The sequence below is a fragment of the Erpetoichthys calabaricus genome, chromosome 11 (genome assembly GCF_900747795.2).
Source record: "Erpetoichthys calabaricus chromosome 11, fErpCal1.3, whole genome shotgun sequence".
Lineage (NCBI taxonomy): Eukaryota > Metazoa > Chordata > Cladistia > Polypteriformes > Polypteridae > Erpetoichthys > Erpetoichthys calabaricus.
In genome coordinates this window covers 90,104,968-90,121,806 of record NC_041404.2, presented here as the reverse complement: position 1 = coordinate 90,121,806, position 16,839 = coordinate 90,104,968, and the positions used below count along the sequence as shown (strand labels likewise).

Below are 16,839 nucleotides of genomic sequence, written 5' to 3'. Positions count from 1 at the left end.
AAGTAATGCAATATTATTTGAAAACGAACAGCGTCAGGTTGGGTGTGAAGTTATACTGGCGCTGTTTGAGTCAGATCAGAAGCTGAATAAGCTGAAAAAGCTCCTGTTCTGACTCTAAGTAAAAAAGCATGAATTAATCAACAGAAATAACCGCGATTGACATTTTAAAGTTAACGATTTACAGTGCATGCCAATTTATAAATTCAATGTCCGTTTGAGGAAAAAAAAATCACTTTCTTCAAAGCTGGGAATCGAACTCATGTCTCTGTGGCACAGTAAGGCAGTGGTGCTCCAAGTCAGCAAACCGTCCTTATAACTTATTTTTTTCAAGATCCATAACACACAGACAGACAGAGCACTGCGTAATACAGAGACAGACAGGCAGAGATATACAAACAAACAGGGAAGGTACATGTACTGAAAGAAAAAAAAAAATCAACATTTGCGTTGTTTCTGCAGCACGGAATGAGCTCACCTGGTCTAACATCACCCCTCCCCCCGATCTGACTCTCTAAGTAACAGCGCAAGTACAGACACAAATCAAGTGCATGTGTGTACTGTATAATATTAACAAAAAGAGCAGCTTACTACTGAAAACGGCAAATATAGGAGTGAGTGGGGATCGAACCAGTACTCTTGATTACACTTGGTTTGCGTCTGTACTTGCGCTGTTACTTAGAGAGCCAGATCGGGGGAGGGGTGACGTTAGAGCGGGTGAGCTCATTCAGTGCTACAGAAACAACGCACATGTTGATTTTTTTTTCTTTCAGTACATGTACCTTCCCTGTTTGTTTGTATATCTCTGCCTGTCTGTCTCTGTATTACGCAGTGCTCTGTCTGTCTGTGTGTTATGGATCTTGAAAAAAATAAGTTATAAGGACAGTTGTTCATGTTAATTGCAGTCTCAATTGTTAAAAAAATATTTTAAAAGGAGCATCCCACATGAAAATATAACGATCTCATTAACTGACAGTGTATACCAATTTACAAATTTTATGTCCGTTTGAGGTTAAAAACAAAAAAAAGAAGTAACACTTTATCTCCAGCGGGGAATTGAACTCATGTTTGTGAGGCAGAGAAAAGCTACTTGGTCTGAGAAGCAAATCTTACCGTGCTACGCCATAGAAACTGTTATATGGAGTGTGAAGCTTTTGTGGAAGTGTTTATTTGATCTTAGGAACTCGGGCTTTACACATTCTACATTTTGTAACATTTATTACTAAAATATGAAAAAGTTTCTGTTTTAGCAATGTGTTTACACAGATTACTGTAGAAACGGAACACGCATGAAATGCATGTATTCCAAATAGCAATCTATTATTTCTATTCTAAAACTCCAGCAGTTCAGTCACTCCCAGATAATCAAACAAGCCATGAGCTGGAAAAACTTAGTGAACGTTCTGCGACGGTGGGGAACGGAATAGCCGGCTGCTCGCTGCTCCTCCAAATCGGCACATTTAGAAGACAAAAGAGAGGTGAGAACGGTTTTAAGGTGGGCCGGATCTACGAGTTTTTTCGTAGACTCTGGTAATTCTAGTGTTAATATAGCTTGCGTACTGAGTTGTTCCGGAGTCACAGTTGAGAAACACTTTTTTAATGTCTTTTAAGCACAGGGAAAAAAATGAACATGTGAAACATCCATAATGTAATAAGCCACCAAGAAAAGTAACATTGTAAACAGAAGTGAAAACAAAATCGAGCCCGGTGCATTCTTTAACTGCCTTGTGGCACAGTGGTAGTGCTGCTACTTTGCAGTAAGGAGACTGTGGAAGATTGTGGGTTCGCTTCCCGGTTCCTCCCTGTGTGGATAGCGCTTTGAATACTGAGAACACTGCTATATCAATGTAATGAAGTATTATTCTTATACGTCCAGCCCTCTCTCTCTCACGCGTGTGTCTCTCTCTCGCACGCCTGTATGTGTGTGTGTCTCTCTCGCGTGCCTGTGTGTGTCGCTCTCTCTCTCTCTCTCTGGCTCGCTGCACGTGTTCCTGCAGGCATACGCAGCATAATTATTTACTGATGGCTGAACACTTCCGGAAAGACACAGTTGTCTAAAAGGGGTGGGATTGAGGATACAACAGTAAGTGAATGAAAAGATGGAACTCTGGAGAGAGCAACATACAATTGTCCGTGACTGGAAACTGGTTTTGGCAGATACATGCATATCTTTTTAAAAGTTTGGCCCTGTGCTTTATTAATTGTCATCGCAAAGGCCAATCTAACAGGAAATTGTCTTCGTGTAAAAGTAAAAGGCAAATTATCTGCAACAAACAAACTGTTTTACATGCTGCATACAGCGATTCACATCCGCTAAAAACATGCCTCTTCTTAGATGGTCCTGCCGCATCCACCCTCGTTCTCGAAGCATACACACCGCCTGGTCATGTGCCCGCTCACAAGAGCAACTCACAGAGACCCGCCCACCAACTCTAAGACCATGGTGTATAAAACAGTTTGCGATGGTGGACGCGGTCGTGCGTCATAACCGAAAAGAATAATGAAAAGTCAACGTGGCTCAGAGGTGCATTTGGACAGTAGTAGAGACAAACGCGAATGACGCCGTGTTTTGTGAGTTGCTGCGTCCGAGTTGGTGGGCGTGGCTCTGCGAGTTGTCGTCGTATCCAATGGTCTTAGAGTTGGTGGGTGTGGCTCCGTCCTGCATGCTCCATGGGTGTCTTGCTCGCTGGCGGCTTAGTGAATTATATATAAAGATGTTCAAGTGGAGGAGCTTTGAACAAATTTACAAATATTGAACATTAATTAGTTCATCCAAAATTGAAATAAGGTACAGTAGATGCATAATAAATGTATGTCTATATGTGTGTGAATAGATAGATAGATAGATAGATAGATAGATAGATAGATAGATAGATAGATAGATAGATAGATAGATAGATAGATAGATAGATAGATAGATATAATTAACTCATTAATTTTTTGCACCACCTTATTCTAATACAGCAACATTATAGGGGCATGATCTTCTGTACTAGAAGTGCTCAGTTCAAGCCAAGAATACCATTTTAGAGTCAACAATCAGTATGAAATGTGATTGGAAATGGAGGACCTTGACAAACCTCACACAGACATTGGGAGAATGTGCAGACTTCACATAGGCTATTATTTGAACACAGGACTCTGGAGCTATAACCACTATTGCTGCATGATTCTAATTCAATATACAAATTTATTCATCTATTTTTCACATATATTTCACCCAACACAAGGTCATGGAGAACCACAGAATCATCCCTGGATGTGACAACAGTCCATCACAAAACATGAATGTACATGTACATGCATAACTATAGATGACTGACAAAATGAAATTGCTTCAAGAGTGTTTGAACACTGGAGTCTGGATTTGTAGAGGATGAATACTATATCATTATTTCAATAAATGCACCATCATTTGTTGTTTTGATTTTTGTGATGGTTTAATTGTCTTAGGTAATACAGAGTCTCAAATACATGGGATTCGTCTGAATGGATCAGACATGCTATTCAAACTTATCAATGGTCTTTTGTGCTCTGAAGACAGGAAAATTGTCATTTTGGGAGATACCACTACTGTCAGGAAAGAAATGGATACATGTCAACAGTTGGGACTACTTTGTATGGGTTATCGTCGATGTTGGATATAACACATTAAAAGTAATATGTGTTACATGGTCAGATTAATTTATAGAGTAATGAGTAACATAATGCAATACTTATTTTATTAAAGTAAAAACAGATAAAAAAACAGACTTTTCATTACATTGTTGCTTTTATTATTTTTAATGTTAAAAGAACTTTCCATGCCTTCTGCATTTGCTTGAAATATGGTGCATGTGAAGGGTGCTTGACACACAAGCGCCGAAGACAGAAATTGCAAAAGATGCATTAATTTTTTTATTTCTCTGACATGTTAACTAATATTACATTTTCTGCACATATGTTTTTGGCTGTGCATTATATCAAAGTGGCAGTTTAATAATTGTAAAATGTGGTGTGCAGCCATGGGTAGAGTTTATAGGGCAGCCTGTGTGCCTGACCCCAATACGAATGCGCTACTCAGGGGTTTCCATACAACTGTCCACAAAGTTGTAAGAAATGGATGGAGTTACTGTTTTATTATGTTCTTTCAGTCATCAAATAACTAAAAAAGATTACAATATGCAAGCTTTTGAGGCAACTCAGACCCCTTCTTCAGGCAAAAGCTTGCATGTTGTAATCTTTCTAGTTAGCCAATAAAAGGTGTCATTTTGCTTAACTTCTCATCACACCCATAATGGTTAACACGGTACAACACCCTAATACTACAGTCATCAAATAACAGATTTAAATTATATGCAGTTCACCTGTATGTTAAATTGTTCTCAAATTGTGGTACAGCGTGCCGCTTTAAAGCGTCATCATGACAACTCAATCATTAAGATTGGCTTATTTCATATTGTAGTGCCAGCCTGCTTTGGTGCTCACTGACGCCAAGTGCTGATGGATTATTGATCATTGACATCTTTCTTTTACAGTAGGTAGCTTGCTCAACATTGGCAAACTTTTTAGAATTTTTATCCGACCTTGACAGGCTCACTTCTACAGCTGGCACTGAAGCTGCTTATTTCTTTGATGGAATACCAGCTCACACTATGAGTGACACGTTACTCAGAAATGTAAAAAAACAAAACTATTTTTGCTTCTTTTTGCATATGAAGGCATAATTTTTTTGCTCACACACAGTAAAATATTGGCACAAGCTGGCTCTGGGCTTAGGATTTATTAACAAATGCTGGCCAACTACATGCAGTTTTTAATACAAAAGAAGAAAAAGTAACGGAGAAGTAATACACAATTTGTAACTTGTTACATTTTATAATAAGTAACTATATAACATAGTTACTTTTTTGTTAGTAACAACTAATGTAACAAGGTTTCTTTTAAAAGTAATGTTCCCCAGCACTGGTTGGCATTCAAGCAAATCATTGGCCTAAATCAAATCAAGAAAATGAATTCCATTCCAAAACAAAGCTACTAGAACCTTTCACAGTGAGAAGCAATCATTCAGGCCTACAGGCCTTCTTTTGTGTACTCATCCATTACTTTAGAATATCCTGGAAGTTGACTTATCTGACAAAATGTCTTATTTTCCTCAGATGCTCAGCAGATCCCTGATTAGGTCATTTGAAATACTTTATCCACAAAGGTGAATTTTTATGGGTAGTATGGATTAATGAGTCACAACTGCAATGACAATTAAAAACCTCAGCCTTATCATTATATTTGTAATCAAATAGTCTAAATTTATTGTATCTCAAATGAATCTTCTTCTTTCAGCTACTCCTGTTAGGGGTTGCCACAGAGGATCATCTTCTTCCATATCTTTCTGTTCTCTGCATCTTGCTCTGTTACACCCATCACCTGCATGTCCTCTCTCACCACATCCATAAACTTTCGCTTAGGCCTTCTTCTTTTCCTCTTCCCTGGCAGCTCTATCCTTAACATCCTTCTCCCAATATACTCAGCATCTCTCCTCTGCACATGTCCAAACCAATGCAATCTCTCCTCTCTGACTTTGTCTCCCAACCGTCCAACTTGAGCTGACCCTCTAATGTACTCGCTCCTAATCCTATCCATCCCTGTCACACCCAATCCAATCTTGGCATCTTTAAGATTTAGATTGGGTGTGACGAGGATGGATAAGATTAGGAACAAGTACATTAGAGGGGCATGTTATGGTTAAAGGTATTATGTTGTCATAGATGATGAATGCTTTTCTCCCAATGTCCATACTAACATCACTTTAGAAACAGATCCTCAAGAAACATCTACAAGATGAGCTGTCTTTATCACTGAACTTCATACTAAATGTGCCCCAACACTCATCCCTCTCTTAATGTCACCCTTTAAGGCAATCAACCTTATAAGCAACTGGGCCTGGCTCATATACTGTATTTATCCATTGTCTTAAGCATGATCAGATGCTCATGCTTCATCACAATGACCAGTTTGAAGAGTCAACTCCAAAGATAAGTGAGGTACATTATTTTTGTGAGGACATTTGTATTTCTATTCTCCACTTTTTGCGTGATGTATCTCATTGCTACAAACAATGTAGTAAGTCAGTGGGTTAATCCCTACATGAACATCATGTTCAGTCTGATTTTGATATGAAGCTTCTGAAAAAGATTTGACAGTTTTGATTATGGTCAAATGTTACTGTCAGCCAATCAGATTACAGTGAGAACATGGCGTTATCTTGACACTTATTATGGAACAGAGGGTAACACTGCAACCTCACAGATCCAGTGCACTGAATTCGATTTCCACATCCAGTCATTTTCTGTATGGATTTTGAATGTTCTCCCCACGCCTGCATGGGCTTTTCCACCATATACTCTGTTTATTCTCTTATATTCCCAAAGATGTGCTAATTATGTTAACTGGTGATTCCAAATTGTCCCTCTGTGAGTGTGGGTGTGCATGAATGTAACCTGCGATGAACTAGTGCCCTGCTAAGGGATGCTGAAAAATTTGTCATTTTGAGAAGCTGACAGAAATGGACTACTCTTCTTCTTCTTTTTTTTTTTGTAAGCCTAAATATCACCCTGTAAAAGAAGGATAAAGTGCTTAATGTTAACATTAAGCTGGATGGAATGGTACAGTAAGTGTAAAGCTGATTGGCTGGCTTTACTGTTCATGATGAAAGTCATTCACTCAGACTGGGCCTTTAACTGTCAGATTGCATTGACATATCTCAGACTTGGCTGCAATGCCTGAGATGCCAGCCTTGATGGCTTCTTGAAACTTGAATATGTTTTGGCTGACTCTTGTCATTGAGCTCTCCTGCTAAAAGAGATGCCTGGCTCTGTATTTCTGACAGTTTTTGCCCTTTCTTCATCAGGCATCAGAATTATGTAAGGACAGAAGTTCTGGTGAACTGGCAGCTTTTTTGTTTCGGCTTTTTGAGGCCAATGTTTCTTAGTCATCTTTGAGTCAACATGCAGCATCTGTTAACAATAATAACACTGAAAGCTCCTACCTACTGACAAGAAAAAAATGCTTGCTTACAGATTTCTCTCTTTCATTCCCTAGAGGCTGTATAATAGTCTTCAGCATAGATCATAATGAAATACAGCCAAGGAAACCTTACAACAAGCCTTCATGCTGTTTTGTGATACTATTTTTATTTTTTGCACTTTTGCTAAAACATTATGCCACTTGCCTTTCAGGTAGTAAGCGTTGCACCCATCTTGCTTGAGAGTCTTTAACAGGATGGGTAGCACGTGTTCCTCTGGTGAGCTGGGGAGTCTGCTCAGATCCTCTTCTTCTCCCACCCAGGATTGGCCACCATCATCATACAATAAGATGGTGTGAGAAGTGCAGCGCTGAGTGAAACATTCTCTGTCCTTGGTGCTGCAAATCAGTGCAGGTACTGAGAGCTGCCCCCGATGCAAACGCCGCAGTAGCAGGGTAGGGATGGCCACACTGATAGCCCTCTGCACCCTGCATGCCTCGTAGGAGTTCCGTGGTCGACAATCAAGGATCAGAAGTCTGGGATCTGCTGAAGAATCCAGCTCGGCACAAAGCCAAGCAGCTGATCTAGCCAACCCCTCCATAATGTTGGTGTAGTATGAGTGTCAAAGCATTCACATGACCTCTATAATGTGAACAACTGGAAATTTTTGGCCACTATTTATGATCCAGATTTGGAACTGGGTATGTTACTTTTTACACTTTGCAGCACAGTTCTCTGCTCTTATGATATTATTTGTTTTTAGAAGGCAACAGATAAAAAAAAAATAAATGTATATTTTGAAGGTAAGGCACAACACTGAATATTCCAAGTTAATGAAAATGATGTCCTGTTCAATGTAACTTTACAACAGCAAGTTAAGTTTGTGGGTAGAAGAAAGAGTAAATGATTGTCACAGAGGAAAAGGCACTGAGCTGCACAACTTCATGTAACCACAAGTAAGAATGGCACAGCAGAGATGGCACCCACTCTTTCGGGATCAGGTTATATAAGACATCTGGAAAAAAAGCTTTACTAGACTGACTCTGTTAGATACAGGCAACCCAAAAGGCCGCATTTGAGATGATCCTTGGATTACTTAACAGTCTCAAAGAAGCAACTTCTTGGCCTGGCTGTGCGAAACTGAAGTTGCCCCATCTTTTCTTCTTTTTCAGAATAAACAATTAACTTCTTCAGTTGTTGCATTTAGACATTATTATTAGAGTGCTCCTGATAGGCTAACAAACATGTTGTAGATGATTGTCTGGAACCTTCGAGCTTGGTTACAATACAACTATGCCCACATTTAAATTTCTACAGCTTTTTTAATCCTCTGCTAATAACAAGGACTTTCCAGGGACCTTGCTGGCACATGAGATGTCTTCTAGACCTTTATTTCAATTTTTTTTCTTCACCATTCAAAAAGCTCCTCCAAAGCTGGTTCTTCGCAAGATCTGTAGAGACATAATTGACAGGACTACTCAGTATTCAAGAAAAGAGCTTCTTATGTTCCCCGTATGCTAACATATTTGAACAATTCAGTTGATGACCACTGCCCTGTCATGAAAAAAAAATAAATGCCACGTATGACTTTTGATACCCTATTAGGTAGTAATTAGAAGCTGCTTTCTATGGGTTTCTGTATCTTTTTCTTTTCATTGCCAAATATCACTTTGAAAAATAATTGAAACATTTTGCCCTCTAGTTTCTTTTTGTTCAAGTCGGTATATACCATACTATCTTCTAAGCCCACTTAATCCTGAGCATAGGGTGCAAGGCAGGAACATCTCAAGGATGAATACACACAAACATGCGCGTGCACACAGCCAAGCCCATTTAGCATCACCAATCTTCCTAACTAACATGTCTTTGGACTGTGGGAAGAAACCTGGATATCATGCACAAAACATTTTGTGGAGCAGTTTCTACCATGTTACTGGATAAATGACCTGGAAGTGAGTGGCTGTGTCATCACAGGGTCGTGGACATAAAAGTCACAATGTACAATCCAACACACATATCCAACCAAAAGACAATACATAATGGAACCAGTACCCTCTTTATACCGTCAGGTCCAGTGATGTCACAGATGTGACAATAACAGTCAAGTGACATGGGCAAAAAAATAGGACAAAATGAAAATGAAAGTGAACTTTGTCAAAATAAATCAAAACAACCAACAAACTGCCACTGGTAATTCTCCGTAAAAAAACATAAAATAACTCAAGATATACAGTACATATAAAAATCTGTTATTGTTAATTGTTACAAACTGACTTGTGTTTTACTTCATTTTTAGTATTTCTGCTCTTTTCCTATTGTGATGGACCCCCCAGAATGGAAAAGATGAAGGAAGGCAGCAACCTTTGGACACTGCCTTCCCCAAGATACTAGATGGTAGCTCCCCTGGAGTACAGTGGTGCCCCGGATTCCCGCAGGGCATCCTGGGACTTGGAGTTCGGTTTCACAGCCCTGTTGGGTGCCACCAGGGGGAGCTGTAGAAGGACCGTGGGAGTTGTACTTTCCCTATAGCCCAGAAGTTCTAATGGATCACATGGACAGGAGCCCCGAAGTACTTCCAGGTGGAGTAAAGAATTTGAGTCTGATCATCTGATCCGGAAGTGCTGGCAAGTCACGTGAAAGGAAGAACAGAAGCACTTCCGGGACAGGAACTATTTGAGGGACTGTTGAAGATCCAAAAAGGAGAGGCTGAGTCGGGAGGAGGTGGACAACGCTTGCTGGGAGGTGTGGAGGAGAAGAATATTATGCTTTATTGCTGAACTTATTGTGGCTATGGTGCTTTGGAGGCACTGTGTGGGAAGAAGAAATAATAAAATACTTCTTGGTGCTTTTAACCTGTGTCCAGAACGTTTGTCTGTTGGGTTTAAAAGGGGCAATAGTGCCTCCTAGCATCCATCCATTTACACTATGTTATTTTAATTGATCTGAATTTCAATTTATCACCTTTTTGAAATGTTACCATTTTAATTTTTTTAACTGTCTCCCAATATTTTTCTTGTATTTATTTATACATGATTAACTCTCTTTTATCATTTAATTGTGGAGCCCAAGAGGACAGAGCCTCTTAACTGTAAAGATGTGCTGCCATTAGGGCAACCACCTGAAAAACTGTCTAAATCCTGTCTAAGACTGATTGCTGGGACATTGAGCTCTTCTCATTGAGTGAGTTGTCACAAATGTGTGTTGGAGAACCTCCTCACAGGTTCAGTTGAGGTATGAAGTAAGCCATTGAAATGATAGGGGGCACTGTTGCTGACTTGGCCTTCTCCTTCTTTCTCTACAGCACTGAGAAGCTGCCTGGTGAAGGCATTTGACCCCACCTCTTCTGGTCCAACCAACATAAAACCTGGAAGGTGGTGTCATTTACTGGCTAAAACAACCCACTGGACAGAGCTTTACTAGAAGCAACTGCAATCAACTACTCTTGTTCACTGAATTCCCGCATACAGGACTCATGCCAAATAGCCTAATTTCTTTTGTTCTGCTTTTTTGTTGTCCATGGACAATAAAAGGGACAACCTGGTTGGCGCCCCAAACTTTCTTTTGCTGTCTGGAGACATGTCATTCCCACACCTGAACACAGGTGGTGTAGTTGGCAAGATCAAGGGCAGAGAAATGGCAGACCTTTCAACCTGGCAGTCTCATCTAGCAGCTTGCCGATCAGGTGATGCAAAGGCAGCTCCAGCACACTGAGCTGCTCAACACTTAAGAAAGGCAAGAGGTTGCTGAGGCAAGGACCAGCATAGCTGCTTGTGCCGATGAGACCATGTGATGATGTGGAAGTGTATCGCTTGATTTTCAAATACATGGACTACCACGCCAGCAGTTGCCGCAGTGTGAGGGGTTGCATCTCCTTGTGCCAATCCTGACAGGTGAAGCTCAGCAAGTTTACGATGATCTGGAGGAGCATGCCGGTACAGATCGCCCTACCCTAAAGAGAGAGATCCTGGCCTGGTAAGGGCTCATAGTGTCCGGGTTGGGCCCTGGGAGACAGGTACTGTTTTGTGGTCGCTCCTAATACTCTTGTGGCTCCTTTTTCAGGCACGGCCAGACTGAATGGTTACACCATTTTAGGCCTCAATGACTCCAACGGCCAAACTTCCATTGTTGCAAGCTGTTACGTCCAGCTGGAAGAGTATGATGGCAAATGGGCCAGTCTAACCTGTATTCACGATAAGACCCGAAGCTACCTCACTGCAGTCTGCTGGCTTGTTGCTCCAGGGCAGCTCAGATGGCTGTGAGTGGTGCTGTTCCCGGGACCGCCACACACCTTCAGTCTGGGGGAGACTGGCCCTATAAAAAACTTGACAGGGAGTCACTGTGCTAAACTGGAGAGATGAGCCTCACAGTAGACAAGGATCAAGCTCCTGGGGGAGAGTCCCAGCCATGCAAGAGAACAGATAAACGGGTGTCCACCCAATACGAACTTGTAGATCTCAGCCAAAGTGAGGAAGAAACCATTTCAGCAAGCCCGTTCTTCTCAGGCAAGACCTCATGGAGTTTCCGGGTGCTGGCCCTGACCCGCTCACCTCACTACAGCTTTGATTTTGCACCCTGCCTGCATCCTTTAAGTGCAAGCAGTAGAACAATTCCCTGAACCATGCAAGAAATGGGCAGCCCACCAATGGGTCCATGCAATCCGCTTCTCACTTTGTCCTCGACCATGATCTGTTGTACCTGGTGGTAGACTTTCTGGGCAAGGTCCTGAGCCAACTCTTGGTCCCCGGTCTTACCAGTGTGAGATCTGCAACCTGGCTCATACTCATCTACTGGGTGCGAACTTGGCCACTGAAAAAAGCCCCTGAGTGCATCATGGTATACTTCTATTGGCCAGGCATGCGTGAAGAAGTGTACACCAGCGAGACCATGCTCCTCTCATTCCCCTGCCAATAATTAACATCCCTTTCAAGTGGCTCTATATGGACATATTCAGATTGCTCAAACCATCGTCCAGGGGACACACATACATTATAATCCTGGTGGACTATGCCACATGGTACCCAGAAACCATATGTCTCCGGGTGGCTAATTCTAAAAACATAGCCCAGGATATTGTAGAGAATCTCCAAGGAAATCCTCACTGGCAAGGGCCTTGCAAGATCCAGGAGTGAAAGGGGCTTGCAGATGACCTCATCTACCAGTCAGCATCCAAGGGAATGTGTTCATCACGTCAACCTCCTGATGCACTGGGGTCATAGTGAACCCAGCAATCCTGTGGCTACTCCTACAGTGTCATTTTTTACAAATGTCTAAACTTTGGAGATACCTTTATACCCTGACAAAAGAAGGAATTGGGAGCCATGATCACCTTGTTGTTCGAGGGGGTTGTGGGTCCAAAGCCATTCCGAACAGTGTTGGTCGCTCACAACATCATCACCAAATCTGGAGGTAATGAGTGTCTGCGAGTGGTCTTATCATCTTCTTGAGGTAAAGAAGGAAGAGGTGGAGCCCAGAGGTACAATGCATGCTGGAGCTCGGTGTGATAGAGGCCTGCCACAAATCGTGGTCCAGCCCAATCATATTGGTCTCAAAGCTTGATTACAGTTGGCATTTTTGCAGTGACTTTCATCGGCTCAACCAGGTCTCCTGCTTTGATGTCTATCCCATACTGAGGGAGGAAGGCCTTTTAGATCACCTGGGGAATGCTTGGTATCTGCCCACACTTGATATGACTAAATGCTACTGGCAGAGTTCCTTGACGGCCACTGGCAGTATCGCGTCACACCCTTTAGCGACATGGGGCTCTAGAAACCTTCCAGTAGCTAGTGGGCAGACTGCTCTGACCCCACAACGCTTAAACTTCTGCCTACCTCATTATCTATTCTGGTACATAGGAGGAACACCTACTACTAGGGATGCTCTCAATCAAGTCTTTTAAGGCTGGTACCAATCATGGATTTCATGTCACTTGATCGTCCAATTCTGATACCGATTCTAATTTTTTTTCTTTATCCTTTTAAAAAACTTTTTACACTAGTCTCCTGCATAACCAGACAACTACAAGTTTTTATGTCCTATATTAAAGTGTACTTTTATAATTTAACTATAGACCACAGGTGTTAACTGTTCATTTGTTATTAACAAAATGAAATTCTGTAGGCTTATTGTTCAGTGATCATAAAATAGTAAAATAAATATAATTTTCTTAAAATACATACTTTAACTTCTTAACTTATGTAAAAAAATATTTATAAATAATACATACTGTATGGCATAACAAAAAAATGAAACGCTTTTCATAATTACAACCTGTCATATTCTTAGTTTTTTCTGTAATGTTCCTATCTGAAACAAGGCTTAATTAAAAGCAGTAGTTTTCACCATTTCTCTAACAACAAAAAAAAAAATGATATATATACTGTCGGGTTCGCTTCCCGGGTCCTCCCTGCGTGGAGTTTGCATGTTCTCCCCGTGTCTGCGTGGGTTTCCTCCGGGCGCTCCAGTTTCCTCCCACAGTCCAAAGACATGCAGGTTAGGTGGATTGGCGATTCTAAATTGGCCCTAGTGTGTGCTTGGTGTGTGGGTGTGTTTGTGTGTGTCCTGCGGTGGGTTGGCACCCTGCCCGGGATTGGTTCCTGCCTTGTGCCCTGTGTTGGCTGGGATTGGCTCCAGCAGACCCCCGTGACCCTGTGTTCGGATTCAGCGGGTTGGAAAATGGATGGATGGATGGATGGATATACTGTATATGTTATTATATATAACATTACCAATTTAGATAGTGCTATATTGGTATCTGCTGTCAATGGAAGGACCAAATGAAGTTTAGGTAAGTCCATAAATCCATAAGCATAGGTGATAAACTCACAAGCTAATTTTTTAAATATCTAAATATTCAGCTTCATTTTGACCTTCTATTTACTGCATTAAGTAAGTTTATTGAGCACATTTATTAGTAGTATTAATAGTTTTTCACTTTATTATTATCATTAATAGTAATATTTTACATATTATTATTATTAGTAGTAGTAGTAGTAATAGTAGTAGAGTAGTAGTTGTTGTTGTATCTCTCTATTATATTAAAAATATGATCCATTGTGTCCACGTTATTCAGCCTTGAGCACTCCCCTCCACAATGCCTGCCCAATCATTACTCCTACTACGCACATCCTTTCTCTACCATCCTGTGACACTCTCAGTGCTAAATTGACCTTCAATGCAGTCGGTTATAATGGCAAGGCAGAAAATCAAATTAATTATTCAAGAATGTTGAATTTTAGATTGCATTAGAAAAAGTGGCAAGAGCTGATAATGAACATTGAAAATAAGAAAATGAACAAAAAACAGCTGCATATAATAAAAATCAAGAACAAATAGAATCATCCAATAAATGAAAAATATCCCAAATAATATGTGCAAAACAGAAATGCAAAAAAGCAAGTTTATAGAATTTAAGTTAGAGGATAAAGTAATTCATGATATTGTTTTTTATTGAGGCATTAATGTAATTTAATTTTTTATTTTCTTTTCATTAAGTTTTATTACATTTTACTTTTTTACTTCTGCTTTTTTACTTTTATGTTTTATTACTCATTGGTATTTAAAATAGACAGCTATGGTGAAATACTCAAGTAACTGATTTTCTACCTATAATAACTAAGGACCAAACTGTTTTCTTTTCCTCCTGCACCCTGCATACTCTTCTATATACCAGCTCTTTAAATAGAATCAAATTCTTTAATGGAGGAGAGCCCTGATGTTCTTTGAGCAACTCAGCCGCAAGAGAGTGGGCGCCCAGCACTTACCCCCAGAAGTTGGTGAGCAAAGTGAGCAGGGGGCGGAGCTCTCTAGTTTTATATTATTTTTATCATTATCATTATCAGCTTGGCTATGGGACTGACCTCTGCAAAGGAACAGCATTCCGGTATATGTGCTTCTTGCCTTACACCCAGTGCTGCTGGAATAATAATGCAGGTATTTTTACTTCAATAAAATATGTTTTGAGTTAGGTTACTCATTACTTTTACTTAAAAGTAAATTGGACTACTTAAAACATGCCACTTTTAACATGTTACCCAAATGCTCTGTACTGTACGTTCAGCTCATCAATATAAATTTAATGATTTCTGAAATACTGAGATAGACTATTTTAACCAGGATAAGGAATAATGCAATCGTCTGAGCAATTGAGGCATTAATGTAATTTAATTTTTTATTTACTTTTCATTAAGTTTTATTACATTTTACTTTTTTACTTCTGTGTTTTATTACTCATTGGTATTTAAAATAGACAGCTATGGTGAAATACTCAAGTAACTGATTTTCTACCTATAATAACTAAGGAATGTATCTATAACTTACGAAATGTATCTTGTGAACACTTCCACCATCTTCTGCCTGTGGCTGCTGGAAGGTGTGCAAAGCAAACACATGCTCAGGCTAAGTGAGTGCAACAGACATGCGCAGAATACAAAATGCCCAGCTGTAAAACTGGTTAAGGGTTTACATGGCCAAATAACCTGGTTACTCACGGAGAAACTACTTGAACCCAATAATCCGCTTTCCCTAAATGAATAAGAGTTTACATGGCATTTAAGAAACCAGGCTTCTGTGAATAACCAGTTTATTAAAGCACATGTAAATATATTGATTATTGTCATCTCACCTTCCCTTAGTACTTCTTAGAAGTATTTTATATTAGATTCTCAACTTGTCTTTCTCAACTGGAAGAATCCATACACAAAACGAAGATTGTACTTAAAAATATACAAAAATAAAATTCACTTTATGAGGAATAGTTAAACAACTCTTTGCAATCTATGTTGTTCTTAACTGAGTATGCTGAACCACTACTAACCTTTTGGATATTTTAGTACCCTTGAGTTATTACTTCATATTGAAACTTTTTGTCAAAGTTTCTGTTCTGAAGAAATTGTTAGTTTAAGTTTTTTGGTTTTGCATGCCCCTACACTCCTCTGGAGTAAAGCCTTTTGAATATTTCAAATACATTTTGAAGCATATATTGGTAGTTTTTTGCTAACTTAGTTTTTGGGATTTTTGGAAGATTTTATGATTTTGTTTCTTGATTCTTCATTTCTATTAAATGTTTGGTTTTGTTCTTTTATTTGATCCTTTATTAATTTGGCACATCTGTGCTTAATTGATAATGAATTAAATATGTTAACTTTATAAATAAACATTAACATTTTGTTTATGTTTAGAGGGGCTCAGGGTCTTCTTTTAACATTTCATAGCACCTATTTCTTGTGAGTAGCTCTGTATTTTAGCTTGAACTGGATTATTTATTAGTCTAGTGGAATGTGTAAAACAAAACTGTTTCAACTTTTAATGTATTCTTGTAAGAATTAATATTGTCAGATTGAATATCTATCAAAATTTCTAGTTTTTGTATTACTAGGGTGTTGTACCGTGTTAGCCATTATGAATGTAGAGAAAAGCCAAGCAAAATGACACCTTTTATTGGCTAACTAGAAAGATTAGTTTTTGTATGCAATCTAATTCACATTAAAAATTCTTCTTTACAAAAATTCAATGCGATGGAAGCTGTGATTCATTCAGAATACAAATAAGTCAACGATAAAAATATAATTCTTTAGGAATCCATGGAAATAGCTAATTTTCACTTCTACTGCCGGGTTACAAATATTTGAAACTAGCAAAATACCCGCACTTTGCAGCAGCGAAGTACTGCCTTAAAATTTTTATTAAGAAGAAAAGTAAACCTTTTTAAACTGAGGGAAAATATACCAATAATTATTTGTTAAGGATCTGTTTGTATACCACGTTGTCAGTTCGGCCCTCCGGTTGTAATATGACCAAGCTGTGCGCTGAGCTTACTCTTGAGCATACAACGTACAGTTGGCCAT

The 16,839-nt window shown here is 39.6% G+C and overlaps 1 protein-coding gene across 1 annotated transcript in view; it reads right to left on the bottom strand.

Annotated features, from left to right (window-relative positions):
• Positions 1–16,839, bottom strand: part of LOC114660704 (dual specificity protein phosphatase 7-like) — a 55,058-nt gene that overhangs the window by 22,483 nt on the left and 15,736 nt on the right. The window contains exon 2 of the mRNA XM_028813577.2: positions 7,205–8,448. Within this exon, the coding sequence (XP_028669410.1) occupies positions 7,205–7,598 (394 nt within the window). The 5' untranslated portion in view covers positions 7,599–8,448. The remainder of the gene's footprint in view (positions 1–7,204; positions 8,449–16,839) is intronic.